At 49.8% G+C, this 23066-nt stretch overlaps 1 protein-coding gene across 3 annotated transcripts in view; it reads right to left on the reverse strand.

Moving 5' to 3' along the window:
* Positions 1 to 23066, reverse strand: part of LOC119399908 (trithorax group protein osa) — a 61468-nt gene that overhangs the window by 27779 nt on the left and 10623 nt on the right. For 2 of the 3 annotated variants that reach the window (XM_049417893.1, XM_049417894.1), the window contains exons 2-4: positions 6588 to 6686; positions 4621 to 4673; positions 331 to 2269 (exon numbers count right to left, since the gene is read on the reverse strand). In XM_049417893.1, coding sequence (XP_049273850.1) covers positions 331 to 2269; positions 4621 to 4673; positions 6588 to 6612 — 2017 coding nt within the window. In that variant the 5' untranslated portion in view covers positions 6613 to 6686. Of the gene's footprint in view, positions 1 to 330; positions 2270 to 4620; positions 4674 to 6587; positions 6687 to 10831; positions 11126 to 23066 lie in introns of those variants that run through there. The other variant, XM_037666797.2, reaches the window with a different exon arrangement.

Raw genomic sequence — 23066 nt, forward strand, 5'->3', positions numbered from 1 at the left:
GCGACGGTCATGCCTTCATACGCAGGCAACAATGAAATGTGGCAATGTGAAATCAGAAGTGACCCCGATATCAGATTGCCATATTAGAAGCGGCTATTTGCCGACAAGCCCATGATCGAGACAGCATCAATTATTGGAAAACGGCGCATACAAATTTTTTTTACGCATGTGACTAGTGCACCTTTGAGGGCGGCATTTCTTCGCACTCGCGGGTGCCAGGTTTCTTCAAATACACACAATGCCAACGACACTTGTGAGGCACTACAAGCTTCGCTTGAGTATCATGCCCAAGGTGAGCAAACTGGAATGCAACCAAAGGCCACCACTCACCTTGGTGATGGCTGCCCTTCAGGCAAAACGCGCACAACCACGTAGGGTCCCGCGTCACAGCGTCGTAGTGGGGTGACAACGTGCTTGTGTGCGCCGCCGATCCGGCGAGCCGACGACCTGTCGCGTGGTGCGGCCCCACACGGGCCGGGGGGGCACTGACCTTTTTCCGCTTGCTCTCGTCCTCTGGCACAGTGCGCGGAGTCATGTTGACGATGTGCGACGACAGTGGGCGTTCGCGCGTCCCGAGCACACGAATGTAGGGTCCCGTCGTGGGCGTGCGAACCTTCGTTGTCGTTGCCGCAGCGACCACCGAGGTGGTGGGTGTCGCGGCAACCGCTGGGTGCGTCGCTGGTGCTGCTTTGCGCTGCCTCCGCTTGACAACGGTCCCCGAGTCCTTGGCCTTGTTTTTTGCGCCAAAGGGTCGTCCCCTCTTGCGCTTCGTTGGTGACTGCTGTTGCGGAGTGGCAGCAGAGGAAGTGGAGGTGGCACTTGATGATGCCGTAGCAGCGGCAGCAGCAGCCGTAGTAATAGTAGTACCACTAACACTCACAGAACCACTCACTGGCACGCGCTCTGGTTCCGACGCGCTCACCTCTGGTTCCGTTTTCACTCTCTGGGCTGGCGACTGTTCCCTCTGCATAACCGTCAGGGGCACCGGCGATGTATTCATTCCATCGGGAACACCCGCGACACTGCGACGCCTGAGCTTGCACCCGCCGTCCACGGCACCCAAAGCCGACGTCACACCCGACGGCCCCTGGCCCCCGACGCTGGAAGGCCGATTGCACGGTGTACTGTCCAAACTACGCCGCCGCTTCATTGGGTCGTCGCTGGGCGGCGATCCTCCCCTCTGTCCTGCACCAGCATAGGGCCGTTCGAATTCACCAACCCTTGGCGGAGGACCCGCCATGGGACTACCACCCGTCCCGAAATCACCATCGTTCACACCATTCACAACAGGCTGAGCATACACACCAGGAGGCGGAGCGGGAATGCCGCCACTACTGGTCCTTTCGCCCCGCAGGGCCGGGTTGCCGTCCATGTTGGGCAGCACCGTGCGGTAGGCGCCCGTAGCGGCGAAGTTTGCGATGCCGTATGGTGGGCCTGGATCTGGCGGAGTGCACATCCGGTTCTGGTCGAGGTTGTAGTACGTCGGGTACGGCGAGCTGGGTCCACTCTCAGTGCCACCACCTGAAGTGGATCCGTAACCGGACGACTCCTGCATGACGCCATAGCTCGCGCTTCCGCTGCTGCTGTTGTGGGGGTCCAGAAGAACCATCTTCTCCAGTGACTGGAGGGGATCGTGGGAGCCTGTTATGGGTGACGGAGGCTTCTGGAGCTGCGGGGTAGGCGCGGGCGTCGGCGGGGAGAACGGTGGCTGTTGCGACGGTGCCGGAGACCGCGCGTGGCAGGCCAGCGGGGAAGGGGTCGTCCTGGGCGACTGGGACCACGAGGGTGATTGGCTCTGCGAGACCGGCACATTGCCGTGAGGCGGGGGTGGTGCCACGCCCATGGGAGGGCCGGCAGGCCCCGGAGGCACCACCGTCCGGTAGTTGCCCATCGTGTGCATCGTCGGTGCACTGCTGACAGGTGAGCGGATCGGTGGCGGACTCTGCATCATGACGGGCCGTGTACCATAGTTTCCGCCACCACCGCCCATTCCGTGGTCCCATGCGCCTGGTGGCTTTGAGAGTGGTGCCGGAGAGCCCGGATACGCCGGCGGGGCCGAGTGGCGGGGACCGTACCGCATCTCGGGCACAGCGCCGGGGTACGGCTGCCGTGGGTAGGGCCCGGGACTGCTGGGCATGGGTCCGTTGCCGTAGCTGCCGCCACAGTGCTGGCCCGGCGGTGGACCATAGGATGCAGGCGGAGAGCTCGGGTGAGGCCGGTACTGTCCCGGGTATGGGTAACCCCCACCGCCGCTTTGACAGTGACCAGGCTGCAAGGTGAAGTGCCAACAGTGTTTGCCAACCTGATCACTATGTAACAAACGGAGCTCTTCATGGGAGTACAGTACTCAATGATTGAAACACGATATCTTTTTTTTAAATATAATGACTGCTATAACGAATTGCTCATGATAACCGCATCATTACGCTGAAAATCTGGCCACTAAAGGTGACATTGGCTCTGATGTAGCCGAGTCGAAATTATGCCGACATGACACGAATTGTAGAGGCTGGAAACGAAAGTATGCACATTACTTGGCCCTAAATGTTGACGTTTCAGTCAGTAAGTACTGTACATTAAAGGCGATAGCTCCGTGCAGAGCTCAGTCGACATGCACTCTCAACAAGCGTTGTTCAGCAATAGGGACTGCACAAAACTGGGGATGCACTCGCAATGAACAATTGATGCAAATCTGCATCCTTTATATTAATTTGAATCACACGATGAGGTAGGAAGGGGCAGTCACAGACCTGCGACTTCCAGCGGTCTTCGAATGATTCCAAATGTGAGAACCTCCCCATTTCTGAAATAGCTTATTTAGACATTACTTGTGTGGGATTCACTTTTACCTCTGCCATGCTGCTTTTTGTTTTTCTTTTCTCTTTTTGACTGCTCATTTTGAGTAGCACGCATTAAGGCATCCAAAGATTTAAACGCGGCAGTTCTAACAGGTCTCTAGTCGATACAGACCTAGCGCGATAGACTAATTTTGTCGGATGCACATTTACACTGACTGCGAAAAAGATCCAAACATCGTGTTTAGAGGGCATCAGTCTAATCTGGTAACGTGCCTAGAAACTTTGCTTTTCATACGTTTTGGGGAAAGACGTTTGGTGGAAAGACGAGGGCTAAGCATGCCCCATTTTTAAACTTTTGCAACGAAACTTTCGTGCAACTGTGTAGCCGTAATGTCAGGAACATCCCTTCCAGGTGCAACGTCCAAACATTTGAGCACATTATTTGCTTTCACCGGTTCAGTTTGGTTCCGTAGTGGGGGACTCCGGATTAATTCTGACCACCTGGGGTTCTGTAATGTGCACGTAACTAAGTATACAGGTGTTCTTGCATTTAGCCCCCATCCCTTTAATACAACAGGGAATTTTCTATTAATATGATTTTCATAGTGTACATAAATGAATAAACTGCTGATATCGAGATAATAAAGGCTGTTTAACATTAACCAGCCACAATACTGTATTTTCTCGTGTATAACCTGCTCCTCCATATAACCCACACCCCCAACCACACACCGCGGAAAATAAAAATTAAAAAAAAAAACCCTCGTATTGCTGTGAAGGTCCCTTCCTTGCATTACCATGAAGCCAACTGTTGCAGCGAAATTCATGTATATCTCACACATTAAAGGAGTCCCGACACAAAGATTTGAAAACAATTTCACAGCGATATCGCACTGCTGGGAGAACATAGGTGTCATCTGCACAATATCAGCCACAAATAGAGCCTAAAACCAATTTAACCGAGTTTTGAAGTTCCTCCAAACACCAAATCGGAAAGTGAAGCACCTAGCGATATAGTCACCGCGGGTCTGCTCTGTAAACAACGTACATGAGTTTTGGCAGGGTTGCCGGAGACTTGTGCGTGATGGACAACACTGGTAGCGGAAAAAAAAAAATAGCCTAACCAGAGGCCCACAAACCTAACACTGCAGCGACTTACCCGTTTACATACTCTGTATAAAGCACTGACAGTGAGATAATAAACTCACAGCAGTCTCATTCTTTTATTTCAACACCCAGCCAAAAAAAAAAAAAAAAAAAAGAAGCTGTAATATATAGTAGTTAGATAAATTGCCACAAGGTGTCACTACCGGCTCCACTGCTGTACACTGCTGCCGTGAACGGCTCCGGTAACCGGGTTATGTGCAAATGCTGCGAAGTCTATGGACAAACTTATGTTCTCTACTACAGGCATGTGGGAAAATAACTGTTCAGGCACCATCTACCATGCAGCGTCGTCCGCACTGACACGTGTGATTAGCGCAGTTCCACATCCTGCTAAATTAACTTCGACGTGTGCGCCGTACATACATAGGATTTGTATACCTTCAGAACTCAGTGCTGCCTGATCCGAGTGTGAGTCAGTAGAATGTTACATCAAGCCACTTACATGTTACACATACACACTTTTACTGAGCACATAAAAGTGGCTGTTGCGGATGACGTACGTGCACGTGCTTGACTCTCAAAGGGTTAACCTTAGCTCCCAATTTTTTGTACATATTGTGCGGGCTATGCATGAGAAAATAGGGTAATATTAGGAATACTTTGGTGTTTTCCTGAAACAATGGCACAGAAAAGATTTAAAAAAAAAGACACTTACACCACGGCCTTCATAGGGATGTTCTGCGAAGTTCATGCTCTGCCCAACGCAACCTAAAAAAAAGGAAAATAGCACACCAGTATCAGAACACACCGTTGCTATCAAAGTCCACTAGGCAGCATCAACAGTAATATCGTTTTGAAGGAAAAGTTTAGGATGTTATCTGCCTCATCAAGAAACGTGTGAAATATTGAAATCCCCTCATAAGGCAGCAGTTGAAGCAATCTGACATACTTTCTATACTTTTGCAAAGAGTTATATTGTTGCAAATGCTGGGTGCTAAGTTTTTTTTTTCATTTATGTTCTCTTTTCTTCATTAAAATTTGATGAACATCTTAATGCTGCACATATTTCTTTAAACATTGTGTCACTTATACCCAGTCGCAATAAAAAGACAAAGAAGGAAAAAATTTTGGCAGCAGTATCCGTTGGAACATTTAACACACGCAAGATTTACAAGCACAGCAAGAAGCGCTTTGTAGATAAAGCTTTTGCAAATGTGACACAGAGTAAATTAAGTAAACTGTGAATGACCGCAGTATAACTGACCTACAATATAACGTATCATTTCGTTGTACAGTTTTCAATGAGACAGATGCAACACATTTTGCTGGGATCTACTTAAAGCAACACAGAACAGAAAACCGATTTTCTAGAATTAGTACTCTTTCACAATACCAAAATCACCACGCTTCCCGCACCAATCACCGTGACATCATAGAGTTCGATGGCATCTACTAGGACCTACGTCGTTCCTAATCGTTAAAAATGAAGTACATTGTTCTGTGATGGGGCCATAGACCAAGTTGCAGCAAATTTCGCTGTGCCAATGTCGCCGAAATATGAAAAATGCACTTTGAAATCTGTGACATCACGTGCGGAGATTTTGGCACGAAATTTAAAAATGAGAAATTGAATTTTATTTTCTCCTCTATTATTAAAGCTATGATAGTGAAATTAAGGACACTAGAGTCTTCAGAGTAAAATGTATCAATCTAAACCAATTCATTGTTTCAATTTAGTGTCCCATTAAGTGAAGCTTTTTACAGTTGTTTCATTCAATTAAATGTTATACCAAGAGATATATGATGCGTGCAATTGTATTTGATCTTAAATTTCAGAATACACACGCATGCTCCTGCCACAGCTACACCTAGCAATGTTGTCAGGCTGCTCTACATAGACGTAGTACAGCTGTGCAGCCTTGCCCTTGAAACTAAGTTATCAGTCTCTGCCTTCCGTTATGTAGTTCACGCACGACTTACAAGGCCTTAATTGCACCATCTCTGGTGTAAGCTGAAGCATTCACCCAATTTTGTTTACACCATTGTGAAGATCAAGTCAGCCATCATCGCGCTGTCTCTGGGATTAGCTCAGTTTCCACAACGCTATCTCCGCATCGTATCAGCCCTGCTGATAATCACAGCACGGTCTCCGAGATTACACTCGGTTACCACCTAAGCAAAGATTTAGGCTCCACCCACAGAAACACGGCGCTCCTGCCATTAACTTGTGAAAGAGTCGTGCTAGCTGGCTTCCACTCGAACCGTAAGTACTTTTTCTGGACTAATGTAAATGCTATGCATATTAGTAGTTAAAGGTTCATCGTTAATACCTAAAACACTACTTTGGGCTGAGCAGCGATATCAGAATCCCTGACGAAATTTACCAGGACGTTCCAAGTTTCCGACTTGAAGCTGGCGACACAAACGTGTGTCTGTAGGGCAAAGTCAACAATCTCAGCTCGAGACTCAGTGCTCAGTGCTCGATGTAACTCAAATAAGTCGTCTGCAGGAGTGACAGTGATGGCTGTGGGAGGAGCTGACGTTTTTTTCCCTTACGTTGTAACCGACTATAGTAGTTTGCTTGACAAGATACCAAACACCAGGCAGCCATGCCAGGCCAATGTTGAGACAAAGAGCAAATTAGGATTAGGTTAATAAGGGAGTAGAGGAAGCGCGGCTCACCCGGGTAGGCAGCTGGATCAGCCATGCCCCTCCAGGGAACCTGGGGGGAGCTGGCGTACTGGGCCCCTACACCGTCCACGCCGCCCCTCTCCGCGCGTCCTGCAAACGCAATTAGGAAAGGTCTATCAAAGAGGTGCGTGACGAGGGAGAAACAAAACGCAAATGCAAAAGAGGTACGTCCGTCAAGAATGTCCACTACAAACGGAATGCAAGTACAACAGCAAAACACCCATCAAGGAGCTCTGTCACAGCCAGTATGCAAACACAACCAGGAAGGATTTGCCAGGATGATGAATCGCTAACGGAAACATCAAATCCAATGTACAGTGTACAATGCACAGCAAAGGGCTTTAGCAGAGCACAACCCGGCGAAAACGGAACTTGCGCCGTTCTCGAGGGTAACGTCAAGTACTTTTTTTTGCATGAGTTGGACTGAAATGCAAAACTTTTGTTTCATTCAGTCTTGTAATGCAATAAAATGTTCTCTTCGGTCATGGGTAGTTTGAAAAACTTGATTAATTGCACTGAGGCCCTACCATGTCATCAGGCTTTTGTTCTGGAATGGTGTCACTACAAGCCCTTCGCTTTAATTTCCTGCATTTTCCACAGCGCTGAGCCCCTGCCCATTACTGATATTGTAATCGGTATCTATCAGCATTCCCTATACACAACTATTTTGTGTAGAGGGAACACCTAAAATGGCAATGAATTTCATTACAACTACAAATTGTCCATCTAAAAGTCACGTAAAAGTGACCGGCATGAGACAGACCACCCTTGTGCATGCTAGTCCACAGGCAGGTCTCCACTGCGAATCGTAGTTCTAATTGAGGGCTGCACACTAATCAAGCATTCCCTTAAAAAGTGATCTGCACCACTGGCGTAAATCATGGGAGGACTGGGGGGTCGTGATCCCCCCCCCTGCTTGTCTCCCACCTTGAGATTTATTTTTCAAACATCATATTGACACGTAACTATGGCGCACTCTCCATGAACCAATTTTGAAATCTGAAGCCCTTCCAAAGAGCAGACACAAAGTACAAAAGTGAAAGCTGATTTTCGTTTCAAAACGCATTGTAGAGGATGCACTTTCTGAAATGCTACGGGTCACTTCTGACGTGCTGCAAATGTTTATAACGCTCGTCTTCAAAATGTGAAGTAAATGAAGAATCCATGATCATCTACTGTCATTTATTTATGTCGGTGATTCGGTGGAAACCATTGACAATGAAGCATGAATCCGAGTGCTCGACTATGATTGTGTTATTTAAAAAAATCATCATGAGTGAATGAAAACATATGCTTTACAGGATAGCTTCCAAGGGTAAATTGTGGGAGGCAGTTTCTAACAAGTATACCTGATGGAGAATGGCGCTAAAGTTAAAGAAAACCTGCACTTTTATGCATTATAAGAAAAAAGTGCTACAATTCGAAACAAAAATTTATATTCATAGAAACAAAACGGCCACCATGGCAATGGGAAAGGTGTGTACCCCTTGTGATTTTTCGGGATTTATGCCACTGAACTGCACTATGACCTCCCACCTTTACGTGCCTAAAACACTGCAAGGCCAGAGTACACAGAAATAGTGGTGATAGAGATCTTCTGACTCTGTGCCTTCTTAACTTCTTGCAGGACCAGTTTAACAAGGTTGATGCTTCATCACTCCAGTAATCAGCTTGCCCAGATTTTACTGACACAGTGAATGCCTTCAGCGACGTACTGACAGGACATGGCCGTGCACTATACGTACGAGCACAAAGTCACGATCATACTAACCCGCGCAAGAGATTAGCAACACTTCGAGATGCATTTAGATAACCTTTGGAACAAGTACCAGAAGTATAATCTTTGTACGAGCCCTTATTAGCAGGAACGTAGCTAGGGAGGGCCCAGAACACCCCCCACCACGAAAATTTTCCGAGTACTGCTTTGTTAAAGCAGAAAAATTACAAACATATCATTTGTGCGCAGGCTCTATTTTTTTTTTTTTTTTTTTTTTACTGGTGGTGTATAACACCCCCCCACCCAGAAGATATATCTGGCTATGCCACTGCTTACTAGGCTTTCAATTTGACAGAACCTCCCATCCGAACAGCTGTGCACTTTTCTGTGAAAACTCTATAGGTGTATACAACTTAAGGAGTCCCCTCCAAGATGACCGAAGCACGACTGCATCTGCGACTACAGAAATAATGCCACTTGTGAGGCGGTCATCGGCTGTCCAGCTTACGGTGTCAGTCTAGAGTGCGCACTCATTGGTGCAGGTCAGCAGCCATGCACCTCTGAGGAGGAAGTGCCACAAACTTCTGAAGTTTGTACCTTACTACACCTTTTTTCAAGCAATTAGGAATCAAGAGTCGGGTTTCGTACTTCAGAGAAAGGGGCAGGTTTCACTTATTGCATGCTGCTGATCATTTCAGGTCTCTTTTCGGGTGTGATGAACAGCGCTATGCTGCATAGCGTGGAATCTGTGCAATGTAGCGTACTACTCAAAATCGGTAGCAATGTTATGGTGGGGTCAGGTCTCTCTGTGGGTGTGTGTGAAGTGAGGGGGGGGGGGGGGCGCAAAACCATTCAAAGGCACTGCGGGTCACCTGCATTTATTGCCTCCACCCTGGTGTAAAAAAAAAAAAGCCATACGTCGGTCCTCTTTCAAACCCAACGAGCCATCAAATTCGGATCAACTCAAGCCAGAGAGAGAGTGAAAACAAGAAGGGGTGGGGGAGAGAGTACAGGAGAGCAATGCGATAGGACAGAACTGTGTCCCCCCCCCCCCCTCACCCTTTCCAATTCTCAAAATCGATTACACGTCGCACGTACTCGCCTCATACATCCCGGAACAATTGGTCATCATCGCTCTATTACGAGAATTCCCCCTTGCTCACTACTGCTCCGCGCAGGCCGCCGACACCTTCACAAACCCTCCATCGACGTAGTCATTGGGGAGACGCCCGCCTGCAGAAAACTACCGGTACCCTCGCTTCTCATAAAGAATTCTCGAGGAAGACCTAGTGATGATAAAGGGGGTAGGATTTGTAGGTGTGGGGGGAGAGGGGGGGGGGGGTGCTTCGAGCTGCGATGCGAGTCCGTGCGGCGGCTCAGGCATCCTTATCTCTCAAACAGGCGCGTCCTTTTCTCAAGAGTACTACGACGGGGGCCCGCAGGGATGCGGCCCCGGGAAAGGAGTCGCGAGATGAGGGGGTTGGGGGGAGGGTACTAATTAAATCTCCACGCGCATACACACGCACACACCAGTGTGTGTGTGTGTGCCCGCGAAGACGTCGACAGACTGCAGAAGCCTGACGCACCGGGGTAAAAGCCTCGGGCTCACTAGCTGCCGGCAAGCCGCCGTTTCCAAGGAAACTGGGTTTCCCTCCTGGGCTGACAGCACGGCCCGACGAAACGCGGGCAGCAAGCATTCTCTCTCTCCCCCACCACTCCTCTCGCGCCAGTGCCACCCACCGCCCGCCCAAACAGCTCACGCGACCTCTTTCTCCTCCAGTTTCCAATCGATCTGAGCCGTAGGGCCCGTACGTAGTACGAGAACACATACCCCCCACCCCTCCCCCGCCCCACCATTCCCTTCCGGTCACAGTCCTCACGAACAGACGAACGCACATCACAGCGGGAAGCGCCTCTTCTCCGGATCGCACACTGCAGTGCGCGCGCACACACACGCACACAAACGCCAGCAATGCGAGAGGCTTCGTTACAGGCCGAAAAAGAAAGAATGAGTGCCATCCGAAGCAACGAAGGCCGCAGGCTAGCCAGCCCAGCCCCTCGCGGACTAGGTAGCTAAGCCTAAACCGAGCAGACGGCGAGGACCTCGTTTTTTCCGCGATAACGCGAGAAAAAGAGAAAAGGCGGTACCACTTACTACGCGCTGCGCTGCACACACCACGGTCGCTAGCAGACGACGAAATGCACCGCGAAACCTCAGACAACTCGAAGAGTAGTCTTCGGCGTATCGAAACCAGCTTGCGAATCGTAAAGCAAACGGATGTTTTCGCCAACACGGCAAACTGAAACCTCGCAGGTATCAGTAGGCGAGCGCCGCACAAACACGCACACACACACACACACACACCAGCGGCGGCCGCTCGACATTCCCGTGTTTGTTTACATGGCGGATGGTGGAGCGAGCAGACGACAGCCAGCTGCTGTTGCTGCTGCTCGCCTCGGCTAAGGCGAACGAGAAATCGTAAAGAAATAAAGAGCAGCGTCGTAGCGGCACACTTACCGTACCACGCCAACATGGCCGAGAAATCCAAAGTCGTGCCGCTTGCCGCGCACACACACTACAACTCGGCTCGCCTCGCTAGAAGCAGCGCTGCCGCCGCTGTTTCGTGGGGCACCCCGAATGCTGGCGTCGCCGCTTCTGTGTCCGCCGCCGCAGGAGCGAAACCCATGGCAAGAGCGAGAGAAGCCACGCGTCCGAGCGAGCTAGCCGACAGGACACGCAAATGCCTTGCAACCGGAAAGCCAGGCGGACGGACGGACGGCGGGGGAAGGAGCGGGAGGCGCCGGACCGAGACCCCCGTCGTTTTTACTTTCCCGCGCTTTTTCCTTCCCCCATCCATCGCATCGCGCCGCCGCTTCTTCCCCCCCCCCCTCTTCGCTTCAAACCCTCCTCGACTCTTTCATCCCTCCATACTTCACTCGGGCTTCGCTCCGAGCTCGGCCCCGATAGATAGATAAATAGCCGGCGCGGCGCAGAGAGCTCCACAGCGCAGCTGCCTCCACCTCCTCCCAGAAAGCGCGCAGCGGGAGGCTTGCGTTCTCGGGCGGTCGTTTGCTGTGTGTACGTTGTGCGCGCACGCCTACCCTACACATCGCTAGGCCTCTCCCTTTCGGCGAGCGACAGAGACAGACAGACACGACGCTGCCTGCATGCAGCTGTCTCCTCCTCCAAAACAGAGCGCGCAGCTCACGGCGACGAATGCTTTTACGAAGAGGAAAAGTCCGCGCCATTGCGTTCCTTCGTTTTCTCTCGCACATATGTACACACATAACAAGCGCGCATGGAGGGATGATTGACAGGCAGGCGCCCCTCGCTTTCTTTCGATCGTCGCTGATGCAGCAGCCGCGCCTATCCCTTGTCTTTCCTTCGGAAGTTATGACGATGCTCTGGATTTTTCGTTTTCAACGCTGGCACCATCTGCGAGCGTCGCACTTTCGAAATTTTCAAGCAAATGCAGCGATAAATGCAGCCACCCGAATCTGAAAACCAAAGCGCTGCCGCGTACTACGAGCGGCGTAGGACGTTCAACCAAACGTTAATAACTCATTAGCATGCATTACGACATCGAAGAAGCCTCGAAGGTCGTTTCAACGAGGCACTGACGGTGCGTATGAAGAAACTAAGACGTATGGAGGAGACATTTTACGTTCCCTAAAGAGTACTAGTTAAAAGAAAAGGAAACGCGTGACCACAGCAGAGCAGCGTAAGATATTACGTAACAAAAGAAAGCAAAGGCTAATGTGAAGGCAAGACACGAACATTTAGGTTGGTAGCGCGCGTACATATATGACGGCCACACGAAAACCGGCCGTTCAGAAACAAGGTCGCTTATCAGATGGTCACACAAGCGTCGTTGGGCAGAAAGCCAGCGGACAAGGTTATTTTATGTATGGGCGCGCGCGAATGCCACGTACGGTCGTAAATTTCTTGAATACTTGCCCCGTCTCTCTCTCGCGGGTTCTCGTGAAGCACTGAGGGAGATAATAATGCTTAGAACTCATGCAACAGAGGAAGTAATCATTAAACGTATACCTTCTGGCACTTTGTGCATTTAAAATGTAGCTTTACAGGCCCCAAAATGCATTGCGTTAGAGGGGATACAGAAATTTACAGTGACACGGGAACAACGAACAACGAACATATCGTCTGCAATAAAATAAATTCTCACCTTGGGTTCAAAAGCAGCGGTATTTTTTAGGGTGCCAGAGTAAACGAAATATAGGTGATTCCATATTTTTTTTTTAATTTGAATTGTTGCGTTTTAACGTACCAAAACCACGACACGACAATGAGGGACGCCGTCGTAGTGGAGGGCTCCGGAAATTTCGACCACCTGGGGTCGTTTAACGTGCACCTAAATCTGAGCACACGGGTCTGAAAATGCGACCGGGATTCCATACCGCCACCTTCCAGTCAGCAATCGAGCACCATAACCACCAGACCACCGTGGCGCGTTATATTGGTGATTCCAATGTACAGTGCGGTCCACTGTTAAAGGGAACACTCGAATGAGCAAGTTTCATTTAAAGGGGTACTGACACCTTTTTTCGAAGGCGAGTTTACTCTGCCATCCAAATCTCCTGTATGCAGAGACGGCTCTGGGCAAGTAGGAAGCTCAGCAAATGCTGATAAGATATTTTATTTTGATATTAAAGTCAATTTTTCCATGGCGAACCGACCGACATCGACACTAGCTTGACGTCAGGCTACAGTACTAATTCTGGTGACTTCACACAGCAGTCTGGCTAGTTGTGATGACGTCAGGTACCGAAACTTCCAAGATGGCCGCTCGTGCGTCACCAAAACATTCAAAATGGCCGCATGTGCGTCACCAGCGGAGCCACAGTGCGGAGCGGCCGTGGAAACGTCACTATATATTGTGCGAGCACGTGACGAGAAGCTCATACCGTGTTGTGACGTCAGGGTACAGTAGGAACCGAAACTAGCTTTTGAAAACATACTGTAATTGATTTTTCAGTGTGCACTCGCGCTTAGCACTACCTTTCCTGGGCTCTTGAGGGCTTGTTCTTTCGCTTGACGCAAAAAAACGACGACTGAAAAGTTTTGTGTCAGTACCCCTTTAACGACTAGTGGATGCGGAAAGATTGCTCGTGGACGTTACTAGTCTGTCAACCACCAGTAGTGTTATGCAAATCTAAGCTACTATGCTTTTGTAGGAGAGCGAAATCCGGACATACCCGAAACGCAAGTGTTCCCTTTAACAGTGGACCAGTCTGTACATGCTTTCGCAAAAGAAACTGCTAAAAGAGTTTTGGACACCTAGCAAGGGCTTACTACATGTGTCATACATGAAACCAAAAAAAAAAAAAAAATGCGTGCTGCGTATTCCTAGGTGAGTTTTCAGAATTGGACCCTATTGCTGGAGCCGTCACGAATATGGGCTCAAACAATTAGGTGTCGTGCAATTCGTATAAAATGCAATCGTGTGCCCATTAAAAAAAATCAATCTAAGCATTCCCCTGAGTTTGCTGATCGCTTTGTAACCTGTTACATCTTTCTTTTTTTTTTTCTGGGAAAAGGGGGGGGGGGGGAGAGGAGACGCGTAATTAATTAATTCATCAAACACCTCGTCACGACGAAGTCATATTTTCGAAGAAATGCAGATTGAAAGAGCACACTATGAGCCTTCTCTAACATCACTACCACACGTCAGGTAAACACAAGGACAGCGGAAGCACTACAGATAAAAGATTGACTCGTTTACTAGTTTTTTCAATCTTCTGTAGATATAATTCATGTAACCAAGGGCACTAGCTGTAGTGAACAAAAGAAAACGTTGTACTACATACTTTTTTTTTGCAAGGATCTAAATGCATCGTCCACTGAGGAAGCTGACACATTGTCCACGGTCAGCCGAGAAGCCGACTACTGCGTTATAACGGTTATTTCGTGATTCCCGGGCGCGCTACCGGGACGAACAGCTTTCGAAGGTACCCATAGTGCGACTCCTGAACTACGCGGGCGACCATCACACAGACGCCCCACCCTGCTATATGACTCAATGAAGTACCGATAACACGTTCCCCGTTGATACGCCTTCCCGGTTATAGCGATGCTATGGCCCACCGGACAAATTGCCCGCGGCACGACCATCCATGTATTATAAAAGTGCCCGCATGCTATTTTCGACTTCTTTGCACGAGTGTTAAAGGTCCTAGACCTTAAAACAATAAGAAAAATATATATATATATACGTATGTCACCGCCCAAGCAGTCCGTACAGGTCGTTATAACCAGCAAAACTGAAATGTGCGGACCTGGTGTTTATCACGAGCGAGCTGGAGTCTTATCAAAAGTGTCTTCTCTTGTGGCTCTTCATTCCACTATCACCACGTTTAAGAGATGCGTTATGGGACTTAATGGGTAGCGATTCGTGCTGCGGCCAAAGCAACTAGCGCAAGCGCGGAGACCCTTCGAGGTATAGCGTAATTGCTTGTTCATTATACTTCCTACGCACTCACGAAACGCCATATTTTCCAAACTCTTAGCCATGTAACGTTCGAAGCTCTGCTGTCAAAAAATATCGTCGCTCGCAAGTCTCAGAGCACCTTAAATATTTTATAGCGGGATACTTTAAAACGAACACGACCACCTCGTGCGCCTTTTTGCTTCTCCAGCCGCAGGGGGTACAGGTATCTCTTACGGTTATAATCTGTGTGTTCTGAATATCGCTAGGACACTCGATTTCTGACAGCCCGTGTTTGTTCAATGTCGTTGAGCCGTTGCAGAAGTGCACTCAATTTTTCCAGTTCGAAACGAACGAGAGCTGCTACACACACACGAACACACCAATCGATATTAGGGTGTTTGAGCAGTGACGGTAACACCGTACGGTATAAGTGCGGAACGCGGCGTATAGCTAGAATCTTTTTTTTTTCTTTTCGAAAGGGGGGGGGGGGAGGGTTCGACTACCGTTTATGTATGTTGGTGCGTGTTTATATATGTGTGTGTGTGTATATAAACACGTGCAAAACTGGAAAAAAATTTCGGACGGGGCTTTGAACAGCACTTCCTATAGCTACGCCAGTGGTATACGAAATAACTGGACCGTCGTCGTCGGTACGTATATGCGAGACCTCTATTAGACACTACGGTCACCTCATGAAGTTACCGTACGCAATAAGCAACTCGCGCGGCTGAAAAGCTTAAAAAAAAGAAAAAAAGGAAAAAATTGGCCGCGTATCTGCGTGCTTCGCTGCAAATGTCGCCGAAAGACGATAGTCTTGTGCCGGCCGTACTACATCAGTCGTCCTCGTCTGTATACTTTGAACCGCCGCATCTGGCTCATAGCGCCGCATTTTCAGCGCAGCCAAAGAAACACTAGCATTTTCAGCGCAGCCTAAGAAACATCAGGGTCTTTAGAATTACTTATCTATGTATTTTCTAGTAAAGGAACACACCACCTAATACTTACGTATTGATGTTGCGCCACAGATATGCGTAATACTTGCTTTTTGATCGACAGTGTTCACAAGTATGAACGGCCGTACCAGTTCCAAGGTGGCTCGGCGTTCAGAAAGTGGTTCAACTTTGGCCGGCTGGCTGAATCGGGTGACAGAGACTCTGAGAGACCAAAATTTCTGCGTTTAAGTACCCCAAGAAAGACTATCGTCTTTAAAAGAGAAAAGAAACGCCAGGCCTGCGCGGAACACGCAGGCGCAGCACAGTCACAGCGAAAGCTGGAGGAGCGGACTTTCTACAGCACGTTGTAAACTGTCTCGGGGCAACAAATACAAGTACAGTCGAAAGGTACCCACTACGCCATGAATCATCATACTGCGGAGAAGCAAGGTACCCGCTACACGTCCGCGAGGCGTCATATATGCACTTCGTTGATGCTGTGGCCGATGGCGACGAACAATTATGGCTGAACAATTTTTATAACGGGTGGGAACCTTCAAACCATCCGCTCGATTACGCAATTCGCATTGTGTGACGCATGGTTGTTAATTTACTATTCTACCGCGTTATATTAGATCTTTAACGCGATTCCTTGCCCGACATGACGACGGTACATGGTCTTTTTGCGGACTAGTTCCAAGCACCGGCGTGGCTATATATGGTAGAACACTCGACCGCCAAGCAGAGGGCCCGGGTTCAAGTCCCGCTCGCTCTTGGACTTGTTTTTTTTTTCCCGGGATAGCTGTCACGGACCCCGGCGCGACGGCGGACTAAACCACCAAAATCGGCTGATTGTGATCTCATAGCACCTTTCGTTGAAAAAAAAAAAAAAAAATCTGCGTGCCGAGCGTTACCGTCACTGCCAAAACACACTATTCCCTCCTGCGCGCTGCCTCTACGTAGCCCGCTAGGGGAGAGGGCGAAGAACAAACAAGGGGGTGTCCCTTTAATAACGACAAACTGAGGAGAGATGAACACAACGAAAGATAGGGAAAGAGAATAGGCGGAAAGTGGAGAGGGGGAAAAGGGTGAGGGGCGGTGCCGGAACGAGGCGCACGCGACAAGGGCGCGCGCGTTGCTTTGCGACACACACCATCCATCCATTTCTCGTATAACAACGCACTCGTATAACGCACGCACACACTACATAGCACATGCAGAACGGCGGAAGAAAGCACAGAGCGGGGGGGGGGGGGGGAGAGGGGTGGTACGTGTCGGTGTTCTTTGAGAGAGCCGACGACTAGGCGCGCCCTGTTCTCCGATGACGCGGATCGATGGGGCCCGTTTCTTTTTTATTTTATTTTTTGACTGTAGCTCGCGCGGAGCGCACGGGCTCTTTTGTTAACACCGGCCCGCGGGAATAGGAAGTATGCGACAGGAGTAAGACAAAGAGGAATAAGGAAAGAAGGAAAGAGAAGGAGAGAGAGGGAGAGAAGGGGACGCCCAACAGACGCCACCATGCGGGCAGTAGCTGCAGAAGCAAGCGTCATTTCCTTCTCTTAAATCGCTATCATCAACAATCAAGCTAAGGAAAGCGTGGGGGACGTTATCTGTTGTTTTTAGCTGTAGTGTTAAACGATTACGACATGATAAACTGAAAGGAATTAAGAAGAGAACGAGAAAGCACCCTTTCCGTCGGTGGAACCCGAACCCACAACCTTCGAATAACGTGTCCGATGCTCTCCTAGCAATCGAGATAGGACGACGGAAGGCGCTCCCTCGTCCACTTTGTCGGGTACTTAGGCGCGCTTAATCCCTGGCAGCGTTAGCCAGCGCCACTCGCAGGCAAGGTTGTGGGTCAATCATTACATAATCATTACACATAGTTCAAAAAACTAAAACAGTGTCAGCTATGCTTCCGTTAGCTTTGCCTGACGGTTCGATTGGTCGCGTCTAAAAAAAACAAAAAAAAAAGAAAAACTCAAACGATGCTCCTTCTGTCGTACTACATCACCAATACCACATGTCCCACACTGGGGAGGGGAGGGAGAGAGTGGGTTTGAACCCTCGCTAACCCGATAAAATTAAAAAGAAACATGACGGGGCTGTATAATAAATTCAATCACGCGAAAAAAGAGAGGAGGACCGCGAAGACCGCAGAATGTGAAAAACACTACACGCTATATCAGCACCGCCCACATGCAGAAACGGGAAAGGGAACATCGAGAGGGAGAGAGGAGGGTGGGGGGAAGGAAATGGTCCGTCCGCACGGTCCGCTGCTTGTCCACTTCCTGTCACCTGTCACGAACGTTTATTGGTAGATTTAACTTAATTTCCTTCATTTCATTCAAGTATCCTTTTTTTCCTTTCTGCCAGAGCTAATTCCTCGACAGATATCGCCCCTACGCAGGCCGCGTTGGTCCAAGCGTCCCTCTTTCATCTCCGTGGACACACACACACACACACACACACACACACACACACACACACACACACACACACACACACACACACCACACACACACACACCACACACACACACCACACACACACACAACACACACACACACACACCACACACACACACACCACACACACACACACACACACACACACACCACACACACACACACACACACACACACACACACACACACACACACACACACACACACACACACACACACACACACACACACACACACCCACACACCACACACACACACACACACCACACACACACACCACACACACACACACACACACACACACACACACACACCACACACACACACACACACACACACACACACACACACACACACACACACACACACACACACACACACACACACACACACACACACACACACACACACACACACACACACACACACACACACACACACACTGGAGAGGCATTAATCCTGAAAAGGCCTTCGACGTGAGCTAGACATATATAACAGGCTGATGATGAACCTATGGTATACCGTTTACATGCTTCGATCCGTATATGGACCCCTTCAATCGCCGCGCGCCCCTCAAACGAAGCGGGTTCCGCCCTCTTAGCGGTCAGTGCATATGTGTCTTTTAAACTGAGAAGGGAGAGCACCCTCTTTCTGGACCGCACTGGCGTGGGAGCACAAAGGCTGACGCACTCTGATGTCACTGCCTCGGGTGTACATTTCTGGGGGGGGGGGGATCACCATAGGCGTGCGCACAGGGGGGCAGGAGGGGCGGCTGCCCCCCCCCCTAATCACCTAAGAGGGGGGGGCGCAAAATCTTCCCTATACATTGCGTTAGTAGGCTGGGGGGGGGGGCGCTGCGATGAACCTTTGCCCCCCCCCCCCTCTGATGGGGAATCCTGCGCACGCCTATGGGGATCACACCTATTTACCACAACACAGTACATTCTAAGAAAAAAATCGAGTATTTGGGGAGTATTTCTGCCACACAACAATAATCGTCATCCACCTCGCGTACTTCCCTCGCGTCATCACCGTGGTCCCGGCACTTGCCGGTCACGAACGGCGCGCGCGTTATCAGCGTGACATAGCATTCTCGACAGGAAAGTGACGAGAGCCGGGTTTTCAAGAAAGGAAACGCGAGCAAGCCAGATGACGATTATTGTTGTGTGGCAGAAATACTAAATAAATTTGTCTTAGAGTGCAAGAAGACAGTTCACGTGTCTCTTCAAAGATGACGATCTTTGAATAGAGTATATGTCTATTTAAAGAGAGTATAAACGTGTATGACTCTCTTAAAAGAGACACGAGAACTCTCTTTGGATATAATCATACTCTCGTCGGGGAGTCGTGGGGACCCAAAAGAGAGTTAAGGTGTCTCCTTAAAGAGAGTTATATATACGTGGCAAAGTCAGCTATACACACACCGAGAAGAGTAACACGTACTGTTTTTTTTTTCTTCGAGAGTACTATATACGACGCAAACCTCGTATTATTCCACGGGGGAGGGGCGGGCGGTGGTGTCTCTACGGCACGCAGGGCGTTCGATCTGCGAGCGTCGCCCCCTCCACTTCCCCATGCGATCCTCCTCCCCCTCCTTCTCTGTCATTCGTTCAGAGGCAGTCGCGTGGCATACGCACTGCGTCATTAGTCTAAGCCAAAGGGGTTGGGGGGTGGGGGGGGTGGAGAGAAGAAGCACGCGAACGTGTCGGGTCCAGGCGAATGCGACCGACCAGACCCGCGTGCTGCATGCATCAGACGCCCTCCCCATACCCGCGAGCTGTTTTACCCGGCCGTTTGTTAGTAGGAAGGCGCGAAAGGATTAATGAAGGATGGCGCCTTTCTAGGGAAACGAGGGGAAGGATACATACAGGATTGGTAGATGAATATTTTACGCGAGCATCCTATGCCCTTTCTAAAAACTAAAAGGGCGTTGAGCCGGCGTCACGAAGCACGTTTTCTTTTTTAAAGAAAATCTTAAGGTGTCTCGCTGCGAGGCCCCTTGAGGAAAAGACATGCGAAAATGAAGTGGTACAAAAACCTCCGTGACCTACGCCATTAAAGACGTCACAAATCTTCAAACACTGCGACATCCCGACGTCATCACACATAGTATGATGTCATCAGTTCACGTCGTCGCTTCGTCAGGGTGGGCCGATAACCCGGAGGAGGAAGTGCAACGCCGAATAAAGGGCGAGACAGACGGTACGATTTTTCATGCGATTCGACGTCCGACACGGCGGAGGGCAACCGGAATGGTGACCTTTCATAGCATCGTACAGCCACCATTCCCTCTCCCCCACCGCGGCGTCGGCGGTCGGATCGCATGGAAAATCGGACCGTCTTAAGGTGCAGAAAGCTTTCGGTTGGGGGGGGGGGGGGGGGCAATGAGACTGAGATCGTCAAGATAATCAAATGCATGCCTTTAACACTGCGGCTCGGTATGTCTTGCAAGAAGCTTGGCTCCCGATTGTATAACTCAATGCATTACCACGTGGGAAACAGGCTTTCGCCTTCAAGTGCTACAACGAATATAACAAGCTGCCGAACTTTCCCCCTTTTTTTCCGAGAGCTTTTTACCGCGCCTGAGGAGCCACGGATCGTGTTAACCATGGTTAATAGTAATTGTCGGTTACGTTACGCGCTAAAACTACGATACGGTTAATATAGGTCACTTCGGATTAGTTTCTACCACCTGGAATTCTTTGAAGTGCACCTAAATCGCGGTACACGGGTGTCCCGCGGACGCCTAGGGTGTGCGCAGGACACCCGTGTACGTCGCATAACACTCGTGTACCAGAGGCATGTACCATACGATGTGCGCACGCCTTAGCTACAGGTAACAACAAACTTTCACATCGCGCCTGTAGTCCGCTACGACGACACTACCACAAACAATGACGAAGCTGCGAAGCAATCCATTGAACATCACGAACATAGCGCGCGCTCCGTCTCCCCGCGTGAAAGCATTGTCATCGACAGTTCGTACGCGTAAAGAAACAAACAGGGCCGCACCGTCGCCGACAATGGCCCACGACGCCCCAAGGAGCGCGCGTGCGCGCACCTTTACCGAACCCTACACTGCATCACTTCCGCGCGATGCGGCAGAAGCTGCAGTCCGCCGCGTCGACCAACCAGAAATTTAAAAAAAAGTCGGGAGCCCTTGCACCGCGAAGCTTAGTACACACTACTTGGCGTGCGTGACGTACCACTTTTCTTTCTATCGCGCTGGGCAATGCTCCCTCCTAACTGTTCCCCTCATCCATGGCCGAGAATTGGAGCTTCATCCACGTGCTTGGCGGAGCAACGCTTCAGTTGCCTCTCCGCTGTCCCGCTCTTGGTCGCACGAAGCTCTGCTGTCTGTAATCTTCCATAACAATGGAATGATTATTGTAGTATACACATGGGGCGAGACTAGCGACTGCAGCACTTTCATTTGCTTCCTCTTGCATACACAAAACGAAAACAACCGCGATCGGCTGCGGCACGTATGGGCCTAAGCGCTTTGCATGCGCTGCACGCATTTCGCGAGATCGGGGAGGAGTAGCGACAGGCAGTTCGGAGAGATCGCGCCCAGCCGACGAGGAAGGAGAGGCGCGGAGTATATAGATGAACGGCGAGGCCTCCGAAGGGATTACCGCGCTAGCGCTGCTGCCGCTCGCACAATGCACCGCGCGAGCCCGCCGGCGCTAGCGAGGCGACGCAACGCCGAAGGGGAAAACGCCAGCTAGCTTCCACGGCCTGCCGTTTCCCTTCCAAGCCTTTGCCTTACCCGTAGAGTTTCCTGCAATATTTACTAGACAGAACCGTGGCGCTGCGATTGTTCAGCCACTAGGGTGCCTCGATGGCAGCGCCGGAGGAGGTGGACGCACCTTTATGTATCAGTTCCAAGGGGGCGGGGGGGGGGGGGGGGTGTTAGCCACCCTTTATGCATGTTCGTGGGTGTGTTTGAATGATGTGCGCGTATACGTAAAGACATCTACAAAATGTAAAAAATTCGGGAGGAGAGGTTCGAACCCACCAATACTGCAGTGGCTTACCCGGTCCGGTAAGCCACTGCAGAAGAGACCCTCTCTATTCCAGCTCACTTCAACACTACACGGATGGTGGCCGATAGTTAGCAAACATTGACATTAGCCAACCCTTGCTGACAAGGATTGGCTGACGCTGCGAACATTAGCCAATGACAACTAGTGCTCGTAGTATGCGATTTAACGCGACAGGCCAGGAAACCACCTGCCGCCATTCACAAATCGCGAGTGATATGTTGCAGCATAAAAAAAAAAACGCAAAGAACACAGGAAACATGAACACAATGGGCAAGACCTGCACAAGAAGAAGTGATCCAACACAAAGTGAAGCACGTAGTAATAACATGACCCGGTTCTTGATTCCCTACAGTTTACTTTCGTGTTTCGTGATGACGACTTTCTTTGGTTTTTTTCCTTTTTTCCAATGACGTCACAACGCGTGAATACCAATAGCCTCTCGCCGCGCACACTCACGTGACCCTCACAACGCTCTACAGGCGGCACAACACCTCGATGAGGTGAACGAGCTAGCCGCTTTGGATAAGGAAAAATTGGACCAACGCGGTGCGCTCCTTCGGAAGCCTATATAAGACCTTACGCAGCATTCACCGATTGATGCTTTGTGCGTGAGCAGCCGTCTGTTCATAAGGAAAGCTTGAGAGAAAGAGAGAGAGATTGCGGGGAGGAAGAGACGTTTTTACGAGTTATGCAGCGGCGCCGTGTCCTCGATTATGCGTTTTAATTCGTGACCTGTAAGACTGTTTTGAAGGCCCCGTCCTTCGACCCCGCCAGTTTTCTTGCGCGCATGACGAGTAAAATTTAAAAAAAGAGAGTAAATTTCAAGGAGAAGAAGAAAAGAAAAGAACGGAAGACTTC

This window comes from Rhipicephalus sanguineus, chromosome 7 (assembly GCF_013339695.2).
Source record: "Rhipicephalus sanguineus isolate Rsan-2018 chromosome 7, BIME_Rsan_1.4, whole genome shotgun sequence".
In the NCBI taxonomy this organism is placed as follows: domain Eukaryota; kingdom Metazoa; phylum Arthropoda; class Arachnida; order Ixodida; family Ixodidae; genus Rhipicephalus; species Rhipicephalus sanguineus.